General features: G+C 42.2%; 1 protein-coding gene across 1 annotated transcript in view; it reads left to right on the top strand.

The window, feature by feature from the left end:
• The first annotated feature begins 2,946 nt into the window (after positions 1–2,946).
• The window catches only part of HAPLN1 (hyaluronan and proteoglycan link protein 1), a 36,310-nt gene continuing 21,669 nt past the window's right edge, over positions 2,947–17,587 (top strand). The window contains exons 1-2 of the mRNA XM_063179986.1: positions 2,947–3,068; positions 16,048–16,425. Of these exons, the coding sequence (XP_063036056.1) occupies positions 2,969–3,068; positions 16,048–16,425 (478 nt within the window). The 5' untranslated portion in view covers positions 2,947–2,968. The remainder of the gene's footprint in view (positions 3,069–16,047; positions 16,426–17,587) is intronic.

The following is a 17,587-nucleotide window of genomic DNA, read 5'->3' as shown; positions in this document are numbered from 1 at the left end:
CCCCACTCCCATCATGGGGAATCCCAGGAGGAGAGAGGTACCAGGCCATTCCTCACAATCTCTGCCTTTTAACAAGTCTAAAAATGCCACCAAATTGGGTAAATCCCCCCCCCCCCAAAAAAAAACTGTGTGGTGATCTCCACCCATGTCTGTGACATGTGGGATTGGTCAGCTGGACACTGAGGAAAAGGAAAAACACAATTCCAGGTCAGCAGTGGCCTGTCACCCTGCCTGTGTGATGCTGCCACATAAAGCCTCCAAAATCAGATCATACCTGCCTGGAGGTACCAGGTAAATATCCCCAAAAGGTGGACCCTTCATCCTGAAATTATTTACTCTGGAAATCATCCCCAGATGGTGCTGCATGGAAGAGTTTCTCCCATCAGCAGGGAAGGAAAGGGAGGCACATGTGGAGCTCTCCATCCATGTTGCCAGAAGGAGAAATATTCCTCACTCCTCAGCAGGGCCTGTGCACACAGTGCTTGGGATAGATGGGGTTGCTGTGCCCAAAAATATCCCTGTGCTTGTTTTTTTGTCACAGAAAAGGGCAGATTTGTGGCTAGAAGTCAAAAAGAGCTGATCTGCAGAGCCGCTGTGGGCTTCTCCTCACTCACAGAGCCCAGAGGTTTTGCCTCCAAGCTGGAATACTCCCACAGGCCTTGCCTTCCCAACCAAAGCATTTTTGTTAAACAGGCCACATCTAAATCAATAAAAATCATTAATAAAAAAGAATTGTCAGATGTTAGCCAACAGCCAAAAAGAAAATTAAAAAAAAAAAAAAAACAACCCCAGACCCCAAACTTACAGGATTTTGGAGTCTGAGAGGGAACACACAGTGTGGGGCTTGTGAGGGACAGGGCAGGCTGGTGTCACACCCTGCAGGAGTGAGGCCTTGGAGTGGCTGCCTAGAACAGAAGCTGGACAAGATCAAGAGAATAAAGTGGGTATTTATTTAAGGCCTTCAACAGGTACAGCTTGGGCAGTCAGAGGCTTCCCAGAGGCTACACCCAAGATGGACAATGGACACGAGTTTTTCACACAATTATACGTTTGGACCATTTGCATATCAGGGGTTAATCCTCCAATTTCAGCTTCAGGTAATGAAGTCATTTACCCCCAGCTTGCTCCCCCTCAATTCACTTTTGTTTATACTTTTGGAGCCTGAAGCTGCCATTGAATTTCAGGCCTAGAGGGATTTTTTGACTGACCAAAATGTGAAGACAGCAACTAACACCATATATGGAGTTGAGAGTTATCCGCTAATTCAGTGCAAAATTTGTAAAAATATGAATGCTTTAAATCTTGAGGAACTCGGAAGGAGCACCCAGGCGCCCTGGGGTGACCCTCCCTGAGGCCAGGCTGGGGCTGATGTGCTCTAGAGGGAGCCACATCTGTCCTTGCTGTCCCAGATGGAGGTCACCATCCTCCATCCAGGCTTTCCAGGAAAGAGGGAGTGGCCGAGGCTGGAGTTACTGAGCCCGGACCACCTGGGAAAGAGAGAGCAGCCAGCACTTGTCCTCCACATCTAGGCACTCCACAGGAAGGATTCAGGGATGCTGAGCTGGCTTTGAGCTCCCCACCCCAAGCTGGCTGTGAAGAAATGGAAGGGCAGGCAAGTAAACGTGCATGTTCTGATAGGGGAAAATGGCATTTTTTTCCTTTTTTCAGTCTGCAGCAGGGGTTGGCTCAGGTTACAGCGTTTAGATCTGGACTTGAAGCACTTCAGGGTTTGTGTCTGTTTGGGGGTAGGGGACTGCTCTCAGGACTCACACCTAGACCCTGGTTTTGACTGAGTTATTCTGCTAATTTTATGTGTTTCTAGCTCTGATGGAGAAAGAGAAGGAGGAAAGAATTATCTCTGTGCATTTGAGGAAACAATCATATATTTGATATGGGAGGGGGGAATCCTACTCTCTTTAAAGGCAAAGTTGGGAAACAGCTACCTTTTATTTCAAGGAGTCAGATTCACGGGAACTACAGCCATAAAACACAACAGCAGCCCAAAGAAACCACACAAAAACCTCTTGTGTTTTATGCCTCCTTTTCTATTTCAGGTCCTCATTTGCCTAATTAGTTCTCAGAGGCTGGCAGAGATTTTCCCTGCAGCGCTGGGCTCTGCTGACTGCAGAGACCCTACCTGGCACACTCAGCCAGTGCGTCAGCATTCTGGGTGGAAATGAATGAAAAATCAATCAGGGCAGCTGCAGCGGTAGCATTTTCAACTCTAACCTACTTTGTGCATGGTTTCAAACATTTCATTGTGTGTTCAGGCAGTTTGGTTTTTGGGGTTTTTTTTGAGTGATAAGTGGATCTGAAGTGAAATTGATCTTCCTTAGTCAGCCTAATAAATGTTTTGTCATCTTTGCTGCTTAGCTCAAGCAGATTTGCCACCCTGACTGCTAAGTTAAGCTGCAGACTTGATTGAAATGCCAAAACCTACAAGAAGATCGTTTTAATCTTGAGAACCTGTCACCAGCAGATTGCATCATGCACTGGATACAGATAGAGTGATAGAGCTTTGATTGTTTTAATTGTATTTGCAGACCAGAAATAGAGTAGGTCTGGAAAATCAAAAGTACACCAGAACCTCTTTTGAAGCACAGGTACTGCTTATGTGTGGTCTTGCAAGGAGTTTGGCTTAGGAATATTGGTCTGTGCACTTTCTTTTTATTTTTTTTCTTGTTGCATTCTTGCATAGGCAGAGTTAAATATGGATTTGTAGTTTCACTAAGTTAAAGTCCACAATAAAGTGGTCCAATATTCATGCCAAAAAAATTAGCAGCTGTTGTAACTTCTGCCAGCTGAGTGGGTTCAATACATTTAAAAAAATAAATAAATAAAAAAAACCCTCATAAAATCACTGCTCTAACAAGTTGAGCAGTGCAACACTGTACAAGGTCTCCCAAAATTCACAATCCTCCTCGTATGTGATGCTCTTACAGTGAGGAAGATCCTTTTGGCCGTAAAGATGAAGACTCTACTTTTTCTGGTGCTCATCTCTGCCTGTGGGGCTGAACCTCATCCTGGCAACTCAAGTCTGGAGCATGAAAGAATTGTTCACATTCAAGGTAAGGAAATGAGTGAGAAAATACCAATATCTTCATATTGTGGAGGGAAAAAGAATAATGTGCTTAATGATCCTTAATTTATTTTTAAAATTATTTTTATTCTGTCACACTACTTTTTAAATACTTGTATTTCTGGTGTCCAAATGTTTTCTTTTCTGGTTCTGTTGCATTGTTATTTCTCCTAAGAAAAGTAAAAAAAAAAAAAAAGTTGTACTGTTTAATAGCACTTAGTCACAACCTTGCAAAAAGGTTAGTGAGTAAAATACAGCATGATTTAAGACAAAGAGAAAAAGCATGCATCTTAAAGTAATAAACAACTGCAGTGGGTTGAAATACTTCAGTTTATTGTAGAATAGATTTGATTTTAAGAGGTCTGCCATACACAGCTCTCCACAGCACAGATATTTATTGCTGCGGTTCGTTTAAAAAGGCTCAGCACATCAGAAATCATAACTGGGCAACGCAAACTGGTAAAAAAAAAAAAAATAAAATAAAAAATGTAACTTACCCTGAAAGAAATGTGCCTTTAATTCACACTAAATATTATCCTGGCCTTCTGCAGAATCCTGTTTGAGTCCCAGAGATTATAGCTGTGGCAGGATTTGAGCCTGCAGCACAATGCAGCTGTTTTTTCCAGTCCCAGCTTCAGTCCTTGAGGGCTATCCTGCACAAGAACATTCAGGGGGTTTATGCAGTAAGGACAGGCAGAATGAACAGGGATTCTCCTGCTTTCACCCCTGCCTTCCCTGAGCCTGGCTAAAATTAATTTTGCAAAATTAAGGAACGCAGAATCACTGCCCCTCCCCTCTCCCTGTCTCTCTCTCTCACTCCCCCTCTCTCTTTTTAAAGTTTGATTTATTTCTCCCAACAGCCAGAAAATGGTGCTGTTTGGGTAAATATGAATTACCAAGCCTGAGAGCAGGGTACCAGGAAGGGCTGACCGTTCAGGAGTTCACAGGAGAGGCAGAGAAGTTAAAGGCACCCTGTGCCTATTAAAGCAGGGATTGTCAAGGTCAGGCAGGGAGCAGCAAACAGCTGCTCTCCCTCTGAGGATGAAGGTCAAAGGAATGTGTTATCAAACGTGAAATGAGGATCTACCACTACTCTGAGTGATAGATCCTCATGTTACTTGTTTCCCAGGGCAAATTTCAAATCGTACATCGATGCCTAATAAACACATATTTTGCCTTCCCTTGTATAATGCAGATTTTTGTCTCCGAGCTTGGCTTTTTTGGAAAATGAAATTGTGATATCCAGCACTTTAGTGCAATTCAGGAGTCATGCATGTCAATTGTCACTAGCCCAAGCAGTTCAAAGCTGACAGAAGTTTCCAGGTGAGCCCTTCTCCTTCCCTGGGAAAACTCACCTGTACCTCAGGAGTTTATTCCTTGAAGGAGAGATGGATAAATATTTAAATTCGAGTTGTATCACAAGCCCTCTCCTCTCAAGCTGGTTCAGGCTCTGAAATGCACAGAGCCACAAATCAAAGAGACTGAAACTGCTGAGGATGTGGCATTTCTGCTTCTGTTTTTTGCCACTCCACTCTGCACTGTGGAACCCCACCAGGGCTGGGATCCCTCTCTGCCCAGTGCTGCAAAAAAAAAAAAAAAAAAAAAAAAAAATTAAAAAAATTATAAAAAATCTACACCTGTAGATGGGATGGAGATCGGGGAACACTGTAGAAGAGGTTCAGGTGTTTTTAATCACATTAACAAAACCCAGCATCCCTCTCCACAGCTGAAATCCAGGAGATGTGTGGCTAAACTCTGCCTGGGAATGCCTTGGAATTACAGAAGGTGTGAAAGGGATTTCCTGAGGCAGAGAAGGAAACTGTGTTATATTCCCCATTCTTTACATTATGTAATCTCCTGTAGGCTGAGTTTTATTTGCTGAAAAGCTGGGTTTCATGTCTTCTTACTGCAAAAGGGTTCTGCATCCTACTATTCTGACATGGAAAACACCCTCCTAATCTTCCACATTTATTGTATGGTCTTATTCCTGTAATGCTGCTATTCTTTGGCTTCCAATAATATTTTTTCTTCTTTGAGGTACACTTTAAAGCATCAGCAACACCATATCCCCAGAGCTACCATCTGAGTGTGATTCTTCAAATCCTTCTCCAAGTGTATCACGGTCCAAATTGGATATTGCAACCTGCTAATATCAGGAATTCATCTTTACACTAGTTCTGAATTCTTACTCCCTGAGTGCATCCAGACAGGACTTTATTCCAGATAAAAATTTATTTTATTCCAGATAAAATCCTCATTTGGCCTCAGTGTTTCTGTTTTCCAATTTCCATGCTTTGTTCTTCAGACCTTGGATCAAATTTGCTGCTCCAGCTGTGCTGCAGTGCTGATCAATAGTCTGTGGTGATGGACAGTATTTAGCAGTCAGTCTCCCTCACTGCCACTTAAAAGTAACAACTACAAGCTCTACATCAATAATTTTTCATCCTAGACCTCAAAAAGCTGAGTTTTGCATTCAGCATTAAATGTCATCCTAATTTTTCCACCCTTCTTTCTTCAAATGTTTAAATGCCAGCTCTCCTCCTTTCAGTGCTGCTTAATAAGCCATGTGAAAATTTTATTTATCCAAAAGCCACAATTACTTTATAGGATAAAATTAGTGGAAATATTAGAGAAATTGTACTTAAGGCAGTTCACTGGCCTTTTTTATATATTTTTTTCCATATCATTCAACTCCCTAAGCTCCAAGCAAATGATACCTCACATTCCTCAGCCTTATACATTTGGTTTTGCTACATACCTGATATCAGATTACTCTGACTTTCCTTGGCAAATATCTGCTTAACTTTATCCCACTTTCTAGTACTGACTTTATTCCTGTTGTTCAAAAACTTTCCTTCAAAATTTGTTCTAAAGTCGTGTTTGCTGCTGAGGTCAGGCTAATTAACTGGTTAATGGTTTAATTACTTTCTTTGCATGAATTTGTTATTTTGCTGCTGTCCAGAAACACTTTAGGTACCGTCCTGAAGGGACAGGTGAGGCCACAGCAGTGCCAATAGGTCTGGGTACCCCAATTTTCTGCCCCTCCATCAGTGTAAAATCTCCTGACACCCTCCTCAAACTCAATATCTGTCAACCACAACAAACAGTGTTTCATAAATTGTTAATTCTCTGCAATTATACTTTGCTTTCAAGGACACAGAGCTCTGCCTTTCAAATGTCCACTCTCTGGAGAAGATAATTTTCATTATTTTTACTAAACATTTTCCCAGTCTCTAACACTGCAACAGGCATAGTTCTGTGTCTGTGTTCTCTTTTAAATATTTCAGTTTTTCTCAAGAAATGATTTGCTGGTTTCATCAGCAGCTCTGCTGACAGTGTCAGTTCCAGCTCCTGGTTCTCTCCTTGTTGGTTAATGCAGTTAATTTGGACTTAAACAACTGCAAGACAGTTTAACCTCCCTACTTTTCACAGTGTTTTCAGGTTGTTTCCTCTGTCCCAATTGCCTTTTTTATATAATTTTTTCTCCTTTGGTTTTATTCTGCTATGCACAAAACTGATAAATTTATAACATTTATATTTATATGAAAAGCTGCATTTTATTACTTCTGTGGCTTTACTTTCTTTGCTGAAGCCTGTGGTGGATTTCATGGTTTTGCTCTTTTATCCGGGCTGCTTGACCCTCTCCCCTTCCTGTCGTAGTTTGTCATTCCAGTCTCACTTTTGGGGATAAAAAGCCAAAAATCCCAGAAACCCCACACCCCAGAAAAACCCCGTGTGCCTCAGGGAGACACCAGTTTCACTCTTCAGAAAAACCCACAACCATAAATGAAATAATCTGGGGAGTGTAAAAATTAATATTAATATTCATATTCATTCATTTTGCTTTGTTTGAGGTGAAAGTATGCACCCCTTTGCCTATCAAGATCCCTGCACAGATTTATTTATGCATACCCAAAAAATATTTCAGCATGGAACGAACAGAAAACTTTTTAATGCTGCCCAATTGGAGCAAACAAACAAACAAAAAAAAATGCAAATGATTTAAATCAATTAACTAATAACAAAAGCAGGGAAATCTTTGTCCAACTCATTCTGCAGTATTATGAGTTTTATTTACAGTCCACTTCTTTTCCTTCAAATCAAGTCAGCACCAAAAGAGAGTAAGAATCTGAGCAGAGTTTCTGGGCCAGCTAAAAACCTGATAAAAGATTAAATGCACTGCTCATCTGACCTCTTAATTTATTTCTTATCCACTCAAGATAATCTTAACTTCTTCCTTTTCCACTTTACCTTTGACTTATTTCCTTCTTTCCACCTTTCTGCATTTTTCCATTTGCCGTGACACTGACATCTCTACATTTCTTTCAATTTCCTTGCCTTTGTGTTTTCTGCTTTATGTCTGGCGTTTTGTTTGTTGGGTTTTTTTTTTTTTCTTGCCCTTTTATTTTGCCATTCAGGACAATGTTGATGATGCCACGATGCATCTTCCTGCCACTTGTTGCAATTTTTTTTGATTTCCACAGAATCAAAGATTTTTCTTTGATTTCCACACAACCTGCTTCCCTCCTCAGATCATGGCCTGTTGCAACTGCAGGGGATAGAAGAGTCAGCAGAGAGCAGAAATTCCACCTACAGAAATTCCACAGAAATCAACAAAATCCCCCACCTAAAAAAAAATCCACAAAAAAAAAAAAACCCCAAAAAACCCCCAAAATACAAAAAAAATCAAAACAAAAATGAAAACGAAAATGTGCTCTCCTTGAAGGTACCCTGGACTGCATCTTCTGGAGCAGACCTTAACTGATGGGTGCCATCTGAGTTATTAAAAAAAAATAAAATTACAGAGACACAAGGTTTTGCGTAGAACGTGAATTGAAATCATTAATTTCCCTTTGCTGGTTATGTCAGTGGAATTCCATATTTATAAGTAGCATTTGGGGGTGATTAAGGGACTGTTTATGCAGTTTCTGTGTAATATTTTGGTTCTGTCAAACAGTCCTCATGCCACCCATGAAGATTTACTTCTGTGAGGAAGGGGTGCAGAGACTTTGCCTTGATTTCTGCTCTGCGACACCTGATCTCCATGAAATTTATCTACACCCAAGCAAAACACACTTAGAAGTTATTTAAGGCAATAATTTAGGAGAGATGAAGTTTGTTATTTCCCTGATGGTTTTATGTGCTCTTAGGTCTCCTAGAAACCTAAACCTGAGTTAATGTGTCCTCTTTAACAATTCCCTCCCCAAGCTGAGGAGATGGAATCAGCTGAAAAATGTCTTATCTCATCTTTGTAATGTCTTTGTTACAAAGACTGATTTATTCTCTGTTATATATAAACCAGCTTTACTATTTTTTAGCCATGCTGTTATTTGGAAACTGAAGCTTCTAAATAAGATTTATCTAGCATTTCTCTTCCCAGTTTTTTATCAAAACTTAAAAGTGTGTTGAAAGTGTTCTGTCCTGTCTGTTCAGAGGCAGGAACACGGGAGGTGGATCCTTGCCTTTTCCTTCTCGTGACACAGCAAAACTGCATTAGATCTTGAGCCAAAAAAAAAAAAAAAACAAACATATTTTACCAGTCCTGCAGATGATATATAAAAGATTTTAGATTTTTTTTCCCCAAAAGCAGAAGGAAAAAGGCAATTAGTTAAAACACAAATAGAAAAAATGTGCACTATGTGCCAAATATGTGTGTGATTCCCCATCATGTTTTCCTCAGTATTCTTTGAGTGATACACCCATATATTAGTTCATCAATAATACACTTCTCTACATATTATAGAAAACAGGAACCCTTGTTTTCACAAAAACAATTTATTAATTTTAAGTAAAATTTTAGATTAAAAAAAAAATTAAGGGTAACAACTGCTGTGAGAAGAGTGAGAATATCTTAGCATGAGCTCAAATCCCTGGAAACACTACAGGAAAGCCAGAAACAGCTCTGTTTATTTAAAACATAATGGCACAGGACAATATTAAGCTAGGGGCTTGCTAACAGTGTGGAGCATTTAGGGAATACATGAATTTATCTGACAAAACACTTCTGTAATGCCATCATAATGGCTTGTGAGTTTGTTTTTCCCGTCTGTAAAAATGCACACCTTTTCCTCCACTGTCACTTTGTGAGGCACTCCATGAAAATGCTGGAATAATCAATTTTTGTGGCCAGCTCAACACACAGGACTGTGGATACTCCTGGTGGATAAAGGAGGTAAACCTGTTTGCCAAGGGTTGCGGTGTGATTCATCCTCTCTGCCCCACACTCTGTTCTTGGCCCCCTCCAAGCCTGGCTTGCCATCATTCTGCTGTGCAGAACCCAGGTAAGGGAGGAAAATAAGGAAAGGAAGCCAGGAGAAAACCCCGCAGCAAAAGTATAGTTAAAACACACCAAAAAAAGAGGCAAAATAAACCCCAAAAAAAACCCCAAAAAGAAAAAAAAACAAAAAACCAAACCAAAATTAAAAAAAAAAAAAAAACAACAAAAAACCCCCAAAAGCAAACAAAAAAAAAACCAAAAAACCCATTAAAAAAAAAACTAAATAAAAAAACTCCACAAACAAAAAAAAACCCAAAAAACCCATTGAAAAAAACAAAACCAAAAAACTCCACAAACAAAAAAAACACATTGAAAAAAACAAACCCAAAAAACTCCACAAACAAAAAACCCCCCAAAAAACTGAAAAAACTGCAAAACAAACAAACAAAAAAGAAAATGAAAACAACAAACTCAAAAAAACCAACCCAAAACACAAAAAAAATCCAAACAAACAAACATAAACAAACATAAAACAAGCACCAAAAAAACCCACCAAAAAACCCCCCAAAAAAGCCCAAAATATCGCAACACAACCCAACAATCAGCCCCCAACTAAAAAGTCAAAAAAAAAACCATTAAAACATGCCCAGCAGTAAAATTTAGAGCTAATTAGTCACCAGTGGGGCCTGGTTCTGTGCTAACAGCTCGGCTGCTGCCTGCCTGACCATGCAAAATGCGCCTGGAAGGCTGGAAAGCCCCACCTGGGAAATCTTTCTCCTCCCAGTTCTGCCCTTGGAGCCGTGAAAAACGCCAACCACTTGTTTTTAAAATTTTAAAAGTTTAACAGTAATAAAATGGTTAAAAAAATTAATAATACAATTAGAGTAATAACAATTTGGACAATTTGGATTAGGACAATATGAGACAATAGAAACAAAGAGTTATGGGTGTCTGGGTACCTTTTCTGGGCAGCACAAGCCCGAAAAAGGGCCCACGTTAACAGAGGATTAACCCTTAAAAACAATAGCCTGCTGCATATTCATACACCTCATCCATGATGCACAAATCCCATTCAAACACAGGATTCTCTCTGGTCATGTCAACTTCTTCCTCCTAATCCTGACAGCGCCTTTGAGGTGGGAAGAAGTTCATTTCTTCTGATAATGGGGCAATAAATTCCCTTTCTCTGAAAGATTCAGATGTCCTGTGGCTGCTATCTCAGTGCGAGTCCTTTCTTTAAAAAAAGTATCCTACATAGCACAGTTTCTATTTTAACATTTTTTTATAACCTAAAACTATATTTAACGCAGCAACACTTTCTAACACAACACATATAATACTCATTTTAATATCTGCGAAAAGCCAATCATAAAACACATGCGTTTTTCACAGAGCTGAGCCCAGGGGCAGCCACCAGGGCGTTGCCACCTCTGTCCCCAGCAGCAGGAGCATCTGGGAGCAGCTGGGGAGCTCTTGCACCATCTCGGGCTCAGCAGGGGCACACCTGAGCTGCCTGGTGCCCAGCCACGATCCAAACTCCTCAACGAGGGTCAAACCCTCCCCAATCCAGGGGCTTCAGAGCTCACAGCTGCTTGGCTGCAGATCTCACAAGTTCTCTGATGGCATTTCTGAAAGAAGCAGTTCGGGGGGAAATGTGTTATCCTCCTCAAGCGGCCGCACCTGGGTGTCACGTCCTTTTTCCTTCTTGCAGGCACCTTCCAGATATTCCTGCCATTCAGAGACAGAAATAATTTTATTTAGAAGGACTAGCCTTGCCAGAATGCCTATGAGGGGAGCAAGGCAGGGAGCTACCACCCTTCAAACCAGTGTTGCCTCCATCTCCCATCACTAGAGATCCGTCCTTGTTTCACTGAGGTAACCCAGGAAGAAGAATGCATTCCTCATTCTAACTGAGTTTCACAACAGTAAAACCAAAGACAACCACCTATTTTAAATGAAGGAATTCTGTTTTGCTCTCTGTTTGGTTTCTTGGGATCTTGGATTTGTTTTTTTTTTTAATTTATCAGCTCCAGGAAGAGTAAGACCATTCATTGTGCCACACTCCCAAAAATGTTCAGTTTAGGTAGATTTGGCCCTAGCTCTCACTGGCTACTGGATAATGAGAACCTTGAGGCCTCTTGCCAAACCCCTGTCATCTCATTTTCTATCCCTGCTGCCTAAGCTGTGCCTCATCCCCCAGCCTGACATCTGCTTTTCCTCGAAAGCCAGGGATCCTTCCTCCTCTCCCAGATCTGGGAGAAGCAGCAGCAGCAATGTCATTCTCTGCCTCACTGTCCTTCCAGTGAGAAGGGCACACCATCCCATTTTCTGTAAAAAAAGAGCTGGCTTTTGCAAAACTTGTGAGTGGAGGCACATTTAGGTGTCACATCTTCCTTGGAACATCCAGGGTCAAAGGAGGGAGATATTCCAGGATGAGAAAAGCCATGCTTTCCTTTCCCTTTTTCCTTTTCCTTTTCCTTTCCCTTTTTCCTTTTCCTGTTCCTTTTCCCCTTTCCTTTCCTTTTCCCCTTTCCTTTTCCTTTTCCTTTTCCTTTTCCTTTTCCTTTTCCTTTTCCCCTTTCCTTTCCTTTTCCTTTTCCCCTTCCCTTCCCTTCCCTTCCCTTCCCTTCCCTTCCCTTCCCTTCCCTTCCCTTCCCTTCCCTTCCCTTCCCTTCCCTTCCCTTCCCTTCCCTTCCCTTCCCTTCCCTTCCCTTCCCTTCCCTTCCCTTCCCTTCCCTTCCCTTCCCTTCCCTTCCCTTCCCTTCCCTTCCCTTCCCTTCCCTTCCCTTCCCTTCCCTTCCCTTCCCTTCCTCTTTTCTTTTCTCATTTTTTCCTTTCCTCTTTTCTTCCCTCTTTCCTTTCCTTTTTTTCCTCTTTTATTTTCCCTTTTCTTCTTCCTTTCCTTCTACCTTTCCTTTTCCCTTTCCTTTTTTCCCCTTTCTCCTTTCCTTTTTTTTCCTTTCCTTTTCCCTTTCCCCTCCCAGGCTACCATCCTCTCTATCTCTTCACACCTACCCAGACTCAGCCCGTGGCTGCTGCAGAGGGCCAGAGGAGGTGGGAGGCAGCCAGCAGGGAGGAACATCCCCAAATTAGGGTGCTGCTGCTGGAGTCAGAGGTGACACTGCTCTGGGCAAGCCTCCAGGCCCTGCTGGCACAGCCACAGTTGTTAGAAAGAGTGAGCATTAACAGCCTGAGTCACAGCCTCCCAGCCCTTTCTGCTAAATATTTATTAACTTGACTATTTCAGCACTAAAAGCCCAACATAGCTCAGCTCTGAGTCAGATTTCTTGGTAATAACCACCCCAAAGCATAACATTTCTCCTCCCAAGGTGGACAGAGCACTGTGGAACGTCTTTGTCCCCAAAGGAAACAGGAAAATTTGCAGACAAACTGTGCTGGCTGTCTCTTCACTTTCCTCCTCCTCCTTCTCCTCCTCCTCCTGCTGTGGAAACTGCTGGTAAAGCTTTCCATGGTGCCTTGCCTCAGATCACCTCTCTCCTTGGATGCTCTCCTCGGGAATGGATTGCTGGAGCATCCCTGAGCCTCTGGAAAGGAGGGCAGTGAAAAAGAACATCATTGGAAAGGGGCTGTAGGCAACCTGCTCTTCAGCTTTGTTTTCTCACCAGGCAGGAAGGTCTCTCACCCTGCAAAACACATTGCAGCACTCAAATTTGCTCATTCTTGAGGAAGCTGAGCCCTGAGCAGTGCAGAGAGCAGCAAAGCTCTGGACACAGCACCTCCCAATGAAGAGCTGTACCTTTGGGATACCTGCTCTCCCCAAGCAGATGCACATTTGCACTCAGCAAGCTTGTCTTTGCAATTACCACCCTCATTTTGTGTTTGCATAAACACAAAATCCTGCATTCCCTGAGGTGCAGCTCAGTGCAGCAGTGGGCAGAGAGGGAAACCCAGCTGAGGCTGCACTTCGGGCAGATATTTCGTTTAACCACAGAGCTGCCACCAGGCCTCAGAAGCCTGGGACTGTCTGGAGGGCTCCAAAAGGCTCTCTGCATGCCCCTCATGCTGTGGACACATCACAGATTCCTGCAGTGCTGTGGACAGAGAGCTGGAGAGGTGGGATAGACACTCCATGGAGAGCTCTGCATCCATCCCCGTCCTTCCCTCCTCCAGCCACCCACATATCCCCGGCTGATGGCATTTTTTCATCCCTTCTGTCTGAACCAGCACAGAAAATTGCTGCCAGCCTTCACAGGGCCATCCTCTCAGCAGCCTCTGTGGTTCTTTTCTGGGAGCTCACCCACAGCTTTTGCTGGATTCAGAGAGAGCCAGGTCGAGCCTCAGAGTGGGGAATCGCAATTTCGGGCAGCCAAATCAACTTGCTGAACACGGACAGGGGGTTGCAAAGTCTCTTTTCACAGCCTGTGAGTGCACAGGGAGGTTGGTGGTGCTTTCCCAGAGAGCTGGTGGTTTTTTGGGGGTTTTGGTCACTGTCTCAGGGCTCAAGGACAGCAAACCCAACAGGAATGCTGAGCTTGCTCAGCCAGTTTTGCAAACTTCGCATGAAGAACGAGGCAAGAGGTACTGAAAGGAGGCAAAACTCTCACTTTTGGGTACGTCTGCTGACTAGCACATGAAATCTGCATTTTCCAGGGTTTTCCCAAGGCAGCACAGCCTGTAAAATCCCCAGAGACTCAGGGCTGGAAGACAGCACCTGCCCCAGCCGACTGTCCTAAGCCAAATTATTTCACAGGGCAACATCTGCTGCTAGAGGGAAGGAAAGCAGGAAACCTGGAGTGAGGAGGAGAGGAAACAGACAGTCACATACAGGCTTGCATGAAAAGTGTGATCAAAATATAAAAGATAAAGCAGTGACAAGTTTTAAGGAGGAAAAACTACATTGGGACGATGAAGAGGGTGGGCAGCAGAGGAACAGATTTTACGTTTGAAAAGCAACTGGACTTCCTTACTCTGGTCAGAAGAGGAACTTACACTCAAAATTTAGAATAAAATACAAAATACAAATGCCTAAAATATCTACTTTAGAATTTTGCTGACACTTTTCATGTCAGTATAAATAATGCTGTTTGATGCATTAATGGTTTTTCTGCTTTGTGAGTGGGATTCTCTGCATCCCAGACTGTCAGGAGCTCTGTGTGCTGCTGCCTGAATAAGCAGAATCCCTCCAGAAAAATTGAATTATGAAAATAAAAAATAAAGAACTGATATACAACTCATGAAAATAGGAAAATATGAGAAGTGTTTTGAAGCCTTTTATGGGTGACGGCATTCATTCATCAGCATTACAACACTGTAAATCTATTTACACAACTCTCTCTTCATGAGTACAGGACAGTCTCTGCCTGTGTAAGGGGCACTGAGATGCTTTTGCACAAATAATTAAATAATAAATTATAATATTTAATATACAATTTTTAATCTTTTATTATCATAATTAAACAATAATGACAAATATTTATTTAAAACTGGCTTATAAACCTTATTACTAAATAGGTCCAAAATGATTGCAGGGTGGTAATCCTGCAGATGCAGCTGGTGAAGGCTGAGCTAGAACAGAGGGTGAACAGAGTTACAGAATAGAGCAGGGATTTATTCAAAGGATCTCCTCCATGGATCCACCTTGGGCAGCACAAGAGCCCAGCCAGGGCTGCACCCAAAATGAACCCAAAATGGTCCCAAAATGAACCCAAGATGAACCAAAATGGCCCCAAAATGCACAAACACTCCTGGGGTCTGTCACTGTGATCAGTTCTGCTCCATTTGCATCTTGCAGTTCATTGTCCAATTCCAGCTTTAGCCCATGAAATCCCATCATTGTTTTTCTCTCTTCAATTTACTGTTGTTTGTAATTTTTGGGCCTGGTGCTTGTAACTGTTGTCTTTGGTCAAGCTGGAAAAGGAATTGTTTTCCTTTTCCGAGGAAAAGGAAAAGACAAGTCCAAGGAATTGTTTTCCTTTTCCTACCTATCCTGGGAGGAGAACTCGCTAACACTAAACATGAAGCTCAGAGCTACACACTGAAGCAGCACAGAATCTGAAAAATATAAAAGCTAAAACTTGAGACACCAACAGCATTGACCACACCCATTGCGTAAAAGGAAGACTGCAAGCCAATTCTTGGAGAGCAGGTTGTCACAGACATATTTTATGAAAAGTCCGTTCATTAGGATCTTTTCTCCTGAGAAGCTGTGAATCTTCAGCTTCTCCACGTTTTGCTGCTCTGGAATGTGATTTGGAGAATTGTTTACCCAGCATGTGAATTGTTTTTAATTAATGACCAATCACAGCCACCTGTGTTGAGGCTGTGAGCAGTCACAACATTTTATTATCATTCTATTCCTTTCCTTTGCTAGCTTTCTGATGTCTCTTTTCTTTTGGTATAGTCTTAGTATATCATTTTCTTTTAATATAATATATATCATAAAATGATAAACCAGCCTTCTGAGACAGAGAGTCAAGATTCTCATCTCTTCCCTCATCCCAGGACCCCTGCAAACACCTTGATTTTATTATCATTCTATTCTTTTCCCAGCCTTCTACTGTTTCTTTTCTTTTAGTATAGTTTTAGTATATAATTTTCTTAGAATAGAGTAGAATAGAATAGAATAGAATAGAATAGAATAGAATATATATCATAAACTAATAAACCAGCCTTCTAAAACACAGATTCAAGATTCTCATCTCTTCCTTCATCCCGGGACACCCTGCGAAACCAAACCACAGTGAGTGCTGGTTTTTGGGTTTTTTCACCTTTTCCCCCTTAAATCCCACAGAAAACGGGCCTCGTCTCCTGGTGGTAGCAGAGCAAGCCAAGATCTTCTCCCACCGTGGCGGCAACGTGACACTGCCATGCAAATTCTACCACGAGCACTCCTCCTCCGCCGCCGCCGGCTCAGGAGCACACAAAATCCGCGTCAAGTGGACCAAACTCACCTACGATTACCTCAAGGAGGTGGACGTGTTCGTGGCCATGGGGCACCACAGGAAGAGCTACGGGGGCTACCAGGGCAGGGTGTTCCTGCAGGAGAGCAGCGAGAACGACGCCTCGCTCGTCATCGCCAACATCAGGCTGGAGGACTACGGCAGGTACAAGTGCGAGGTGATCGAGGGGCTGGAGGATGACACGGCAGTGGTGACCCTCAATTTGGAAGGTAGGTGACACCCTGGGACACACCTTGGGTGGGACTGATGTGGTGTTAGGGAATTCCTGGGGTTTTTTCCCTCCTGGGTGATGTTGCTTTATCAGATATTGCGTTATGGCTGATGTTGCGTTATCGCTGATGCTGGGTTATCAGCGATGTTGTGTTATCACTGATTTTGTGTTATCGCTGATTGTGTGTCATCACTGATTTTGTGTGTTATCAGTGATAACAGCAAGCTGAGGAAGCAGGATTCATTGTGCTCTGGGGAACCTTGCCCTGACAACAATCATAAATTGGAGCATCGTCCTGGCTACTATAACTTACGCTGTCCTACGGCGTATCCAAATTCCAGCCAGACCTGGTGTGAGAGGAGCCAAGAAAGGATGGGCAAACACAGTGTTCAGAGTTCCATGTGGTTTTGATTTTCTCCTGTCATTTTGCAGAAGGAGTTGCATCTTTTTACCTAAGTGAAATTATATCAAATTCCCCCCCGATGGTAATTTTAAGAAACTTTGGGATATTTCAGATTATCAATCAAATGCAAATCTTTTAAGGATTAAAAAAGTTACAGTAGTTACCCAGAGACAATGGGTTTGCATTTTTCCAGCTTTATAATTAGATAAATTAGATCTTGTTACTGTCTGCCAGGACAACTTCTACATGTAGTGCCTAGTCATCTTCTTCAGCATTATTTTTGAAAACAGTAGAGTTAAAAAGTAATGAAACAGGTTTAAAGAGGACAAAATTTCAGCTTTCCTTACCTCTTATGCAATCCAGATACATTTTATGAGTTTCAATACACATAAAAGAGTGTTCGACCCTTTCTTTTTTTCCCCAAAGCACTGCAATGAACACAGAGGTAAATACAAAGTTTCATGAGGACATATCACATACTCATACATTCACCAGCAAGTGTATGCCAGAGGGATCCTGAGAGAGGGAGCAGAAAAAGAAATTTAAAAACGAAAAGAGAGGAAAAGAGAAAGTCAGGAAAGAGAGGGAAAAGAAAAAAAGGAGGACAATAGGAAAAAGTGAAAGTGGAGAAAGGAGGAAAAGGGGAAAGGGGGAAAGGAGAAGAGAAAGAAGGAGAAGGAGAAGGAGAAGGAGAAGGAGAAGGAGAAGGAGAAGGAGAAGGAGAAGGAGAAGGAGAAGGAGAAGGAGAAGGAGAAGG

This window comes from Melospiza melodia, chromosome Z (genome assembly GCF_035770615.1).
Source record: "Melospiza melodia melodia isolate bMelMel2 chromosome Z, bMelMel2.pri, whole genome shotgun sequence".
Taxonomy (NCBI): Eukaryota; Metazoa; Chordata; class Aves; order Passeriformes; family Passerellidae; genus Melospiza; species Melospiza melodia.
Note: the sequence above shows the minus strand (reverse complement) of the source record. Positions and strands in the feature narration are given on the sequence as shown.